This window comes from Parus major, chromosome 5, assembly GCF_001522545.3.
Source record: "Parus major isolate Abel chromosome 5, Parus_major1.1, whole genome shotgun sequence".
Classification (NCBI taxonomy): Eukaryota; Metazoa; Chordata; class Aves; order Passeriformes; family Paridae; genus Parus; species Parus major.
In genome coordinates, this window is record NC_031774.1 from 5,019,185 (window position 1) to 5,031,355 (window position 12,171).

The 12,171-nt window shown below is 44.0% G+C and overlaps 2 protein-coding genes across 2 annotated transcripts; one reads left to right on the plus strand and one right to left on the minus strand.

Moving 5' to 3' along the window:
- Positions 1–990: 990 nt before the first annotated feature.
- Positions 991–7,553, plus strand: C5H11orf16 (chromosome 5 C11orf16 homolog). Its single transcript, XM_033515343.1, has 5 exons — positions 991–1,518; positions 2,390–2,618; positions 3,357–4,010; positions 4,437–4,624; positions 6,276–7,553. The coding sequence occupies exons 1-5, from the start codon at positions 1,450–1,452 to the stop codon at positions 6,405–6,407; spliced, it is 1,272 nt and encodes a 423-aa protein (XP_033371234.1). The 5' UTR covers positions 991–1,449; the 3' UTR covers positions 6,408–7,553.
- On the minus strand, positions 7,545–12,165 carry AKIP1 (A-kinase interacting protein 1). The gene is made up of 4 exons (XM_015631787.2): positions 11,863–12,165; positions 9,028–9,138; positions 8,666–8,716; positions 7,545–7,996 (listed from the first exon to the last, which is right to left on the minus strand). Exons 1-4 carry the CDS (start codon positions 11,887–11,889, stop codon positions 7,853–7,855), a joined length of 333 nt encoding a protein of 110 aa, XP_015487273.1. The 5' UTR covers positions 11,890–12,165; the 3' UTR covers positions 7,545–7,852.
- Between the last annotated feature and the right edge of the window lie 6 nt (positions 12,166–12,171).

A 12,171-nucleotide genomic window follows, 5' to 3' on the forward strand; every position in this document is an offset into this window, starting at 1 on the left:
ACTTGTAAAACAGGGAAGGTTTGGCTGGGTTTGTGTACAAGAAAGCTTTAAAGGAAGAATGTAGGTACAAAAAAAGAGAGCTGGGTGTTACAGAAGGAAACAAATATTGGAGGGAGATGAAAGTTATTATTTTCCTGGGGATTTTCACAGCATTTAGAGTTTCCTTGGGTGTTTCTACCCTTTTTCCAGGTTAGGATTTGGGTGAGTGAAGATCACTGAAGTCAGTGATGTAGGCTCATCTGGCCAAATGCCAGTCTGAATATTTTTAATTCAGTGTTTTTAAACAAAAACAAACAGTTAATCAAAATTACTGGATTCTTGAGGCAATACTTGCTTGTGTTAGAGATACCAGTACACTGCCTCTTTTCTTCTCACAGATCACGACTGCAGGCAGCAGCTTTTCCAAGCATGGCTGCTTTGGAAGGGTGCCTGCCTGGGGGTCCCAGGTATTGCAGTGTGAGGCCAGCTTTGAACAAGTTTTCACGTTCCACTGTCATATCCACAGTTAACCCCTGCTGCAGGAGCTCTTTTCTTGTGTATCCTGCCTGGATTGCTGAGCCCCTCGCCCCCCAGAGGTAAAATCAAGTTCCTGTTTAAGTCTGCGGTTTGTTTTTTTCCATATCTAATAGGATAAACCAGGCTGGTGTGTCAGATTAATAATTAACAGCTTGAACATCATTTGAGCTTTCCCACGCCTGCACTGGCTGTTTTTGAGATGTATTAACTGCAGTTATTTGCTACCTTGGCGATTATGAAGAGCAAAGCCTGAGTAATCCTCCTATCAAAGAAACATTTCTTTAATATTCTTGGGATAAATAAAAGCATCTTGCATTAACAGTCATCTTCCATGAAATGTTTCTAATGCTTTGTGACAGGGGATTATTTTCCCAGTTTTGAGCTAGAACGTGTCATCAAGCAGCAGCTTTGTTGTTTACTTCTGTCCTTTGCTGTTCCCTGAATGCTCCAGTGTGAGCCACCAGCTCAGGACTCTGGAGTGCACCTATGCCGTGCTCTGTGCTGCAGATCAGGATATTTTCTCCTGATCCCAAGGGTTGCATTGTCTTGCTAGGTAAACAGCAAAGGGGCTGGGGCAAGTAATGCTGGCCCAGGATTCCATCATGCTCCTGGCTCACTTCCTGTCAGCCCCAAAGAAATCTGAGTAAAAGCAGGCACTGATGTATTTTTCCCAAGATCAAGGAATTATCCCAGCACAAGCAAGTTTTCTGTTTCTTCCTACACTATTTGGCCTGTGGGAGTGCTACAGAATGAGGTGGAGTGTTCCAGTTCTTAAATCTTACAAGGTTGGTTTTTTTCATGACCTACAGAATCTATTTCTTCCAGGGCTGACCCATTTTCTTTTCTTGGAGGTGCCCGTGGATCAGCCACTGCATCCCCTCCCCTGGCCCAGCATGGAAGAGACTGGGACAGTCAGGAGGCACAGACAGCAACATGCCTGTGCTGGCTAGAGGAGAGCAAGATGGGTTTTATTACCATGGCACAGTAAAAGAGGAGATAGAGGTGAGTGATATGTGGTTGTTGGGGGGATGTGTAATAGGGTCCTCACACACCACCTGAGTTCAGTGTAGCACTTTCTGGTTCAGCTGATGAGATGAGAGAACAGACCACCAGGACAGCAGGTGCTTGAGCAGCCTTGTGCTGGTGCTGGGCACTGAGCCAGGCTCAGCCAGCCCGAGTGCTGCTGCCAGCAGTGTAGGGGCTGCTGTTGTGTGTAGACACAGAACCATGAACAGCACAGGAAAAGCGTTTGTGTTTTATGTACACACGTCCAGCTTGAGTCAGCCACAGACCAATGGCTCAGGGTCTTTCCAGAAAGGTTAGTGAGAGCTTTAATTCATTGGTTTGTTGGCACTTCAAACTGAACACAAAAAAGAGCCTGTTCTTTCTCAAGAACAGGGAAGTACCATGTCTCATTGTTGATGGAAAGTCTCTTGACAGGCCTTAATATAAAAGAAAATAAAAACTCCCAACAATCCCCTCCCAAGAAGCAGAGCTCATGTTGTATGTAACAAGGAAGGAATTGGACATGACTGAAGAGCAGGTCTGAATGGTGTCAGTGTCCCTCATTCCTTGGCACACACAGCATGGTTTGTGAAATACACTTGTCTGTAGCTTTATCTCTTGGGAAAGGAAGTCCAGATCCTAGTAGCAGTGAATCTGAACATATGCTTCACTCATTTTGCTTTCAGGCGAGCCTCATGGAGGTTTTTTGGGCTGTCTCAATGCTGAAGTAACACCACACACTAGCTGCTGTTCAGGCTTGTTTTGCCCTACTCGTATAGGCACAGGATGGTCTTCTAACAAAAGTTGCATTACCTGGCACATTATGAACTGTTCTTCAGTGGAATTGTTATTTCCTTCCTGGTAACAGGGTGAACGAGGCATGTTCCTGGTAGAGTTTGCCAAACCACTTGTGTCACATGGAAGGCATCCAGTGAGTGTGCAAAAAACAGCACAGGATGACATCCTGGAATATGTGAATGGGATGAAGCACTCCTTGCTCCCTGGAGACAGAGTGCTGGCACCCTGGGAGCCAGACAGGGCCAGGTACGGCCCAGGAACTGTCCTCAGGGGCATTGAGACAAGGGATCCCTTACGAGGTAAGAAAAGAGCTGCTCTCTTCCTCCTCTTGTTCCTCTGGCACACCAGGGAGGCTGTCAGGATAAACTCTTGTCAGGGTGCTGCTGCCAGAGAAATAACAGAGCACAGCCTACAGCTTAGTGCTGCTCCAAGCCTGCAGGAGCTGATGGATATCTGTGTGTAACCTCACCAGTGTGACCCTAAGGAAGTTGTGACCCATAAAAATGAAGTCATCTGTGTCCGTGGGGCAAGGCTGTGTTTGCCATGTGCAGGACTGTGGCCTTTTCATGACAGATACGAGTGAGACAGCTTCCAGGAAGCATTCATCAGAGCTTAAATGCTCACATTTGTACCAAATGGTACATCTGGGGGTGATTTTATCACCCAGACGTAGGAGATTTCAACAGCTCATTCATTTTTCCTGTGTCTGACAGTCAAGCTCCACTGACTTAAAAAATACTATTCTCAGAGCACCACTGCTAACTTTGGCAGCAACAACAAAAATTACTGTCATCGTTTTCTTGTTCATCTGATGACAGACTGGGAGGAAAGATGCTTCCAGGCCTGTTGTTTTAGTGATGGTGCCCAGGCTGCCCACTCACCTCTGTGACCCTGTGGTGAGGTGTTAGAGAGGGGCAAGAGTTGATCCTGCCTCTTGACAGGAGTAGAAAATGTATAAAGCTGCAGAGCCTGATCTGCTAGTGTGCACTGCCCAGGCAGGCCAGCTGCTTAAGGCTGCTTGCTTTTTCTCTTAACAGCCTCAGAAGATGAAGAAATTGTTGTCCAGTTCTGGAATGACAAGCAAGTGAAACTCCCCTGTGGTGTGGCTCTGTGGATCCCTCCTAGCCTGTGGGAGAGGATTGTGGAGATGATCCACATGCCCTTCACCAGCAGGGTGAAGCCCAGACCAAGCCAGGACACTAACTCTTGTATTTTTCCCTGCAGTCCTAAGCCAGCCCTGATTCCTGCTTGTGCTGTATGTAGCCTTGCCAAGCACTGCTTGCTCTGCTCTCCCTGCTGGCCACATTTCCACCAGCGCTGTGCTGGTGGGATCTGCTGTTCATCAGCCTGGGTAAGGAGCATCTGCTGCTGCCATCCCTGTGCTGGTGCCTGGTGGCCTCTTCCCTCCAGGTCTCTGGTCTTTCAGGACAAAGCTGAAGAGGCAGAGTCCAGCAGAGAGCTCTCTCCAGGCCTTCTAGAACTGAAAGGCACAAAACAAGATGTGGCAACATCTTCTCCCTTTTCTGATTCAGAGTGGGATCTGAAGCCATCCCTCACTAAGAGTACTGTGGGGGACAGTGCTGTTAACCCAGGCTCCAGCTGTCTTGAAAAGCCCAGGCTAAGGGATTCTGCAAGACCTGAGGGGAAGTACTGGAAAAGAAGCCGCCAAAAGTCCCGTTCCAGTAATTCAGGTACCTTCAAACAACCCCACAGGGAAGCAGTTGTCAGAGGGAACAAAAAAGTCTTCTGGGCAGGGCAGTCACTTTGCCTGCAGGTTATTTGAATTAATACTGTGAATTTGCATATCAGACTGATCCAATTCTTCTTCTCCCCAATGTTTCTGCTGCCTCATCTGCCTCCTCCTTTGGCAATTCCTGCCGTGGAAAACTACCAGAACAATTAATTTAATTTGGAAGCACAGATACCCCTCTCTGCTTCCTGTCATTTTCCTATGCCTTTTATGATGCTAACATCTTCATTAACCTGCACAGCTCCCATTCAGAATAATCCAAAAATATTCCTTTTAGGCTTAAAGTGCATTTTTCTCTCTTCTGAAATGAATGTGTCTCCATTTCAGTTCTGGTTTCACTCTTAGATACAATTTTGCTCCTTCCCAGGACCTGGAAGTTGTAGCAGCACATGTACAAAGGGCCAGCTGGAATCCAAAGCCGTGTCCCCCGGGGGCACATCCAGTGTGGCCCCAGCTCAGCAGAGTGCAATGTTTGAAAGCATTGAGCAGACCCCCAGAGGGCAACCCACACTGAAAGAAATCCTAAGAGACCAAGATTTCAAGGCATCATTGAGGGTAAGGTAATCTGTATTAATACTGCAGTTATGTAAGCAGGAGGCTTGTATGAGTGAAAAAATTTTCTTGTAAACTGTTTGGAACCTGGCAAGAAAACAACATTGTTTGTGAATTAACTGCTTCCTAAGGCCATCCACCAGTTTTGTGACAGGTAGGAAAGTTCTCCACTAATGAAACCAAAAATCCCTAAGCCTTAAGGAAGGGCTGAAGCTACTTGGTAAATTGGAAGCAATTGTCAGTAGCCATGTGAGCATTCAATAATTCAGATTTCAGTTCAGAAACCTGCCAAATGCCCACTGACATTTGTGAAGCCCTATGTTAAATCCATGGAAAAGTCCTGTGCTCTGCCAATCAAACTGCAATAGTCACAATCTCTACCTCTGAGAGATAAAAACAGACTCTTTAGTAAAGAGTCTTTGCTGAGTTTCTTCCCTTCTTCACTAGAGGCAGACAGTTTAAACAGCAGATTCCTACTGTGAAGCTGGGGGATACAGAGTAAGTAAACTGTGTCACAGCTAGGAAAACCACCACTACCCTGGTTTGTAGGCCTGGTTTTTCTCATACTTGAAAAAAAAAAATTCAGAACATGAATGCTAAAAGAAGCAAACACAGAAATGAGGAGGAAAACAACTTACAGGAAGAAGGGGAAGATGAAAGAGAATGTCAGGATCAACAGAAACAGTGCTCTGCACAAGAGCATCAGGGTACAATTAGTAAATTATATATGTGAAATCAAATATTAGCTTCTCTGTACCTTCATGCTCTTGCTACTGTGAGCTGACTTCAAAGTAAAACTTGAAATGTTCTAAACTTGCATGTTTAGAGATGAATCCATTAATAACATGTCTCAGTGAATGGAGAATATAGGAATACATCTTGTATTCTCACAATTGTACTCATTCATTTTAAGCAGATGCCAGCTTTTCAACTGTATGGTTTCTACTTTCTATTTCTGTTCTACTTTATTGCTAAAATAATCATAGTTACATAACTACACACCTTTGTAATTGATTTCCTAGCATTTTTCAGGCCACTATGGAGCTCCAGGCAGGCATTCTCTGTGTCAGCAGTGTCAGAGCTGTGCACTGAAGTGACATGAGTTGCCTTTTGGTAAAACTAATAAGAAAACAGAATTGTTTCATTGAAGCCCCAAAGCAGCAGCATGAATCACAGAAGTGGATGCAACGTGGTAATACAGGGCATAATGACAGAATTTCATTCCTGTAAAATAGCCCTTGGTGATTTTAAACCCAGAAGATCCATTGCTACTCTGAGATAGCTGAAGCAGTTTTATCACATGATACAGGCTGCATCAGAATTGGCTTGCAGCAAACAAGTGGAGTTAGAGGACAGGCTTCCCAGAGGTACTCTCTGTGGGGCTGATGTCCCCTCACTGCAGTCAACAAAATCCTCCTGACTTCTGAAGTAGGAAAGTTTTTAATCAAGCCCTAACAGCTTCTGAAAATCCTTTTGTTTTGTGAAATTGTGTGTTTCAACAGTAAAGTTTTAAAGTCTGTTTTCTGTACTAGCACAGAAAATAGACTAAAAAAGCTATGTGAGGCAGAGGTACAGCCAGCAAAGCAGCAGTTAACAAAGACACTGATGCTTTTTTTAGACCAGACTTCTGAGGGATTTGTTTTCTGTCCTCCAGGAAGAAGGCTTTGCAGCATCAGAAAAACAAAGATATAAAGCAGCATCAGATGATAAATGTAAAGTGACTTGTGTTGGAGATGACAAACCTGATGTTACAGACCCTGTCAGACCTCACTTGCAACAAAACTGAGAGTCAGTTTTGTCTGGTCAGACAGAATTCAGTACATGTACAACTGATCAAGTTCAGGGGCTGAAATTTCAGGTAAACTGCTTCTACTATATCAGTGTTATATCTTTTAAATCAACCAAGTTCTGATTTAGGTACTGTTTCAGTAGAATATCTTAATGGATGACTATATAATTTTAATAAGTGAGAAACTCTTCTTCCACTGACATCAAACTTAAGCATCCTCATTCTTTATTCCAAAGTGCTACTATAAATTCCTAATTATTTGGAATTGGCTTTACAATTCTGGAGAGATCAGATGAACTAGTATGAGCACTAAAACCTGAACAGATGCACAGCAAGAGACCAATAAAGCAAGAGGCCCCCCACTTGTCTACAGCTCTCTGGAGTGAGGCACAAAAATTCAGCAAAGCAGTTTCTGTTTGTAGAAAGCCAGGAGGAACAGAGAAACAATACAAGCTGGCAGCTGAAAGAATTTTTTTCAGGATTAAAGCACAAGCAAAAGTAGCCAGAGGCTAAAGGACCTGCTACTGTAGATACAAACAACAAAATGATTAGCATTCAAGCCACTGATTCTTATTTCTGATGAAAATGAACTGAAACCTTAGTACTATCAGCTACAAAAAGATGACAGATCGATGTAGATTACATCACTAATTCTAAGCATGGAATCTGGTCCTTTGGGAAAGTTAAGCACCCAGGGAGTTCTGTTAGTGTTAGCTCATGTTTAAAGCATATGAACTTGGCCCCAAGCTGCAGTGTGCAGTTGCTCAGCAGTAAATTGGATAATTTAGGGTACCCCAAAGCCATCAGAAAAGGGGTTTAGCATGGTCTGCAAAGCCTGCAAAGAGACAGAACTTGAATCAATAACTCACGTGCCTAGACTGAACACCTGACACATGTTTCAGCACATTTCTGAGTTGAGGTTCTAGGTAGTGAATTTCATTTGTATTTCACTTTAGCAGACTAGCAAAAGTACAGATAGGAGGGTGGCTGGTGAGCCAGCTTCTCTAAAATCAGTGCTAGCCTGCAGAAGCTAATGTGCACCCATATTCATACCACATGGGTCATTCTTTCTCTGGTCAACACTGTGACATGGGGGTTCTCTCTGAGGATAATACAAAAGAAGCTGTCATCACAAAGGCTTGATCACGTATTTTATTTCACTGATTGTCTCTTTAATTGTTTAGAGCAGAAGAATCTGGAATTACAGTCACATAATTAGATTTAAAAGGCACACAATGTACAAATATTTATAAAAATCAATGTACAAAGTGGGCTGCATATAATTGCATTAAGTAGAAAACAAATATACAGGCCATAAAAATGGAGTCCCAAAGAGGAAGCTACTATTGAAGTGCTAACAAGAAAAAGATATTTACAGTTCATTACATGCATTAAAATGAGCCTCGTGTTTTATTCCTGCTATTGCCAGGAGACAACAAATATCACAGAACAAAAGTTAAATCAATACTTTGTCCTGCATTGACATCTACTACGTGGGTTTGTTCCACCATGTCTTCTGAGATTGCTGTGACAGAATAGACACCAGGAGAAACTTCAATGTAGAAGTCTTTGGAAGGTCTTCTGGGCTTTAAGATAAAAAAAAATATTGTGTTTGGGTAAAAAATTTATATTTCAGCTGCTGTATAAATGTACTAAGATTTTTCTAAATATATAGAAGACAGTGCAAACAAAACTTCAAAATATTTTTGTCAGTACAAAAATTAGCAAATGCCATACTCAAAGTATTTCAGCTAATGTTTTGATCAGTGTAAGTAATCACTGTGCTGTAATTTATGTCCTATAAAACTGAAATTTACCAACCTAGACAGTTCTGAACATAAACCTGGGAATTCCCATTCCCTATATCAAGGGTGCTCTCACTAATTTATACTGTGGTACAGATTCAGTGTTTCTCATCTTTTGTGGCTTAGAAGTTCCTGAAGTTGATTTGCTGAGGTGTTAGGCTTTGAAAAATAAACAGTTTTCTTCTCCTTGAGGAACAGGAGTCTTCAGAGAGCCTGTGGGAGGGCCAAGTGCAAGAATGCCACAATCTGGTCCCTAACTAACTGTGCAAGTCTCTGTATGCACATTTGACTGCCTATGCACATATTATGATTGTGAATGCACTGTTGGTTAATCTTCTGTGCCATCAAGGTCTCCAGATCTGACACAATTTTTAACCAGCTTGATTCAAAATGATAAAAGAAATGCTAGTAAATGCTTCCACTTAAAACCAAAGTATTCTGAACACTTACTCTTTGACAGCAAGTTTGAGCTTGGCGGGGTTCTACGGAACCTTCAGTCCTCTGGAAAGAAAAATATAATTATTTTCTAATGATCCAGCACACAAGGCAAATCCAGGCCAAGAGAGGGGATGCTTTAGGTGCATGAAATTTTCCCCTCCACAAAAGGATGGATAGGTCACTGATTGGTACCACAAGAAGTGACTCTGCCTTCCCCCAACCCAGCACAGGTTTGGATCAGTCCAGGTGTTTTTATGTCCATAAGGTCAACCTACATACATGAGTGTGAGTGTCACAGACATCAGGGGGATAACCTGTGCCCCACAGCAAGGGAGAGGAATAACCTTTCATCAAAACCAGAAGTTCCTACTTACCTCTTCTTCTGTGGAGTCTGTCTTTCTTTCTGCTGACTTGCCATGGTATTTGCAGAAGTGTTTGATTTCATTCTCTTTGCACTTGTTGGCTGCCACAGCACCATAGTACTTCTGGACAGAAAGAAACCGAAAAATATCACGTGGGAGGTATCAAACCACACTTGCAGCTGCTGCAGATTGACAACTGAAATTAGAACTACACAGATACTGAGGCTGTGTATGAGTTGGCTGGTTTGTTCTCTGTGAGGGTGAAAACAGTGCCTGTATCTCCAGAGGCCACCTGCCTTCTGGTACAGGACTCTATCAGACAGGCCTGATTTGTGCTGCCTGTTTCCTGACACAATATGTAGGGCAGGGACTCTGACACCTTAGAACTGAATTAGTGAAAATGTCAGAAGGAATACTCTGGAAATGCCTGCCTGACCAGGCAGATCAAGAGAAGCTCTGGTGGAAGAAGGCATTGTGTATGAGTCCTTAGGATGATATGTATGCAAGGCAGGTGCAGTGAAGATGGGTTCTGCAGGGCGTGTACAGCAGCAGTGCTCTAAAAGCAGAATATGTTAATACTGAAAATGATTCAGTAAAGAAGCTGAAGTGTCTTCAAGGCTGGTTTTCACAGCAGATTTGGGAAGTGTATTTAAGCACACAGCAGCCTTCTTCTGGTCCTACTGCAGACATACTGGCATCCTCCTCACTGCAAATTCAACTCTTGAGTACAGTTCTGCTGCCATCTGTTGTCACCACAGAACTCCTCACAAGGTTACCTTTTTAATCACAAGGACCAAAAATATCCAAAATATCTCTTATTTTACTGATGTTTTTCTTGTCCCTGTCAAGACTAAATGTAACAAAAATAAGGCAAATAGCAATTCTTATTTCCAAATCTGCTGCTGTGCTTTATTCCTTGAGCTTATGCACAAATCAACAGATCTGGTTGCTCTTATTGCAGTTTTTGTGAAGCTACAAAATATATCAAATGCTCTGACCTGATGCATAATGCTTCACAGAGCATCTCTTTTACATGATAGCACAGAGCAAAGAAATGAAATCCAACCTTTGGTGAGTAATGGGTAAATTTTGATGCCTTAGTAGCCCCAAACATCTCATCTTAAACGACAAGTTTAATTATTTGCATTCAAGTGCCTAAATTGTTGTGTCCAGCTGTGGATTTTTATTTGAACTTTGTAAACTTTACCCATGAACTTATGGGTCTGACAGTTCCCCCTTTTATGACTCTTCTCTACAGAAATGACTGAAGCAGTACTGTCCTGGCTGATGCATAAATGTGGAAGTCATCAACTGCTTGTTCCAACTTTAATACTCTTAACAGGGCACAAGATAGACCCAAAGAATAATTTAGGTTGGAAAATACCCTTAGATCAGAGCCCAACTGTAAACTTAGCACTGCCAAGTCACTGATAAGGATGAGTCTCCTTTGTTTCATCTTGTGTAAAACTCTATTCTGCCCCAGTTGTTTTAGGATTAACTGGTTACTTTGAAATTACAAAGGAGTTGCTTAGGAGCTAATCGCTTGGTGTGCTGAAGTACTGTTTTCTCTAATTTAATTGCAGACTTAGGCTCTGTATTAGCCCTGCAGGCAGTGAGCTCCCTGCTGTGTTAGGATAACAATCCCGAGGGGCACAAACTGCTATGGAATCCTCAGACATCAGTGCAGTAGCTGGGCTGCAGGGCTGTGCTCACAAGGATGGGCTGGCAGAGGCTGGCTCGCAGTCTGAGCAGCAGAGCAGTGACACCTGCCAGAGCCAGCACGAGAACAGTGACCTGTGCATCTGGGCACTGAACCTCTCCATTTCTGCTCATCCCAAACAAAGAACTGAACCCATTCTCCTTACCCAGTAGCAACTTCCCAAATCCAGTTTGACCTGGTTTGTCTGGGAGGAAGTTTTCCTCCTAGTAACTGGCATGGTGCTGTGTTTTGGATTTAGTACGAGTATAGTGTTGATAACAAACTGATGTTTTGGTTATTGTGGAGTAGTGCTCACTCTAAGTCAAGGACTTTTCTCATGCTCTGCCAGTGGGGAGGTGCACAAAAAGCTGTGAGTGAGCAGGGCTGTGACAACTGACCCAAACTAGCCAGAAGGAAATTCCATACCATAGAATGTCATGGATATAAACAGGAAGAGTTGTCTGAGGGGCTGAGTGCTGTTTGGGGACTGGCTGGGCACTGGTCAGTGGGTGGTGAGCAACTGTAGCGTGCATTACTTGTTCTTCTTGGGTTTTATTTCTCTCTCCCTTTTCCACCACAATTATTACTGTTATTATCATAGGTATTGTCTTATTTTACTTTGTTTCAATTAATAAACTGTTCTTGTCTCGAATAAAACCCACGAGTTTTATTTTCTCCAGACTCTCCTCCCCATCCTTGGGGAGGCCAGGGGAGGTGGGCACGAAGGCAGTGAGCTGTATGGTACTCAGTTGCTGGTGGGGTTAAATCACACCAGCAACACTGCTGGGGGGGAGAAGGGTTTAAATTCAAAACAAACTCGGGACACAAAGCATCTCTTCAGTCAAGATTCAAACTCTCCCTTACTTCCACCACCTGGAACAGGACAGCAGCCAGCAGGAGTGGCTCACGTTCCCCTGAGGACAACAAAAGGTTACCATGTGTTCGGGCCCCTTCCCAGCAGAGATACTTTGGAGCACTGGAAACATTCCATACCTTGTGACACAATGTATTTTGTGATGTCACCTGACATTTCTGTCCCTCTAACCATACTGCCCTTCCACCGACAAATGGAGAAACCTTCTGCTAAAATCTGTACCGAGCACATCACGACCATTCCCCTTTGGACGGGCCCGGGGGTGACCCCTCACCTGGCATTCCTTTGAGACTCCTCTCATCAGCTTCACAGTCGAAGCGAACGCTGCATTCAGGCGCTCCCGCTCTTCGTCCTGCAACGAGAGACGTTCCTGGTCACGGAGCGTGCCGCCCGCGGCTGGCGGCACCGAGCCGCAGAGCCCTCGGGGCTGTCTCGGGGGCACCGGGGCGGGCAGCCGAGCTCGGCGGTGTGTCCGGGCAGGCCGCGGGCCGTTCGTATCTCTGTGTATCCATGGATGTGTATCTCCGTGTGTCTGTGGGTCTGTATCTCTGTCTGTGCGTGTGCCCGCGGCTGCGTGCGCGCC

Bases quoted from the DNA above. Each gene is read 5' to 3' on its own strand.
- C5H11orf16 (XM_033515343.1), top strand. From the start codon at position 1,450: ATGCCTGTGCTGGCTAGAGGAGAGCAAGATGGGTTTTATTACCATGGC. The intron at 1,519-2,389 runs GTGAGTGATATG...TCCTGGTAACAG, and splicing joins CAGTAAAAGAGGAGATAGAG to GGTGAACGAGGCATGTTCCT. The intron at 2,619-3,356 runs GTAAGAAAAGAG...TTCTCTTAACAG, and splicing joins GACAAGGGATCCCTTACGAG to CCTCAGAAGATGAAGAAATT.
- AKIP1 (XM_015631787.2), bottom strand. From the start codon at position 11,889: ATGAGAGGAGTCTCAAAGGAATGCCAG. The intron at 8,717-9,027 runs GTAAGTAGGAAC...TTTTCTTTCCAG, and splicing joins CAGACTCCACAGAAGAAGAG to AGGACTGAAGGTTCCGTAGA. The intron at 7,997-8,665 runs GTAAGTGTTCAG...TTTATCTTAAAG, and splicing joins CTCAAACTTGCTGTCAAAGA to CCCAGAAGACCTTCCAAAGA.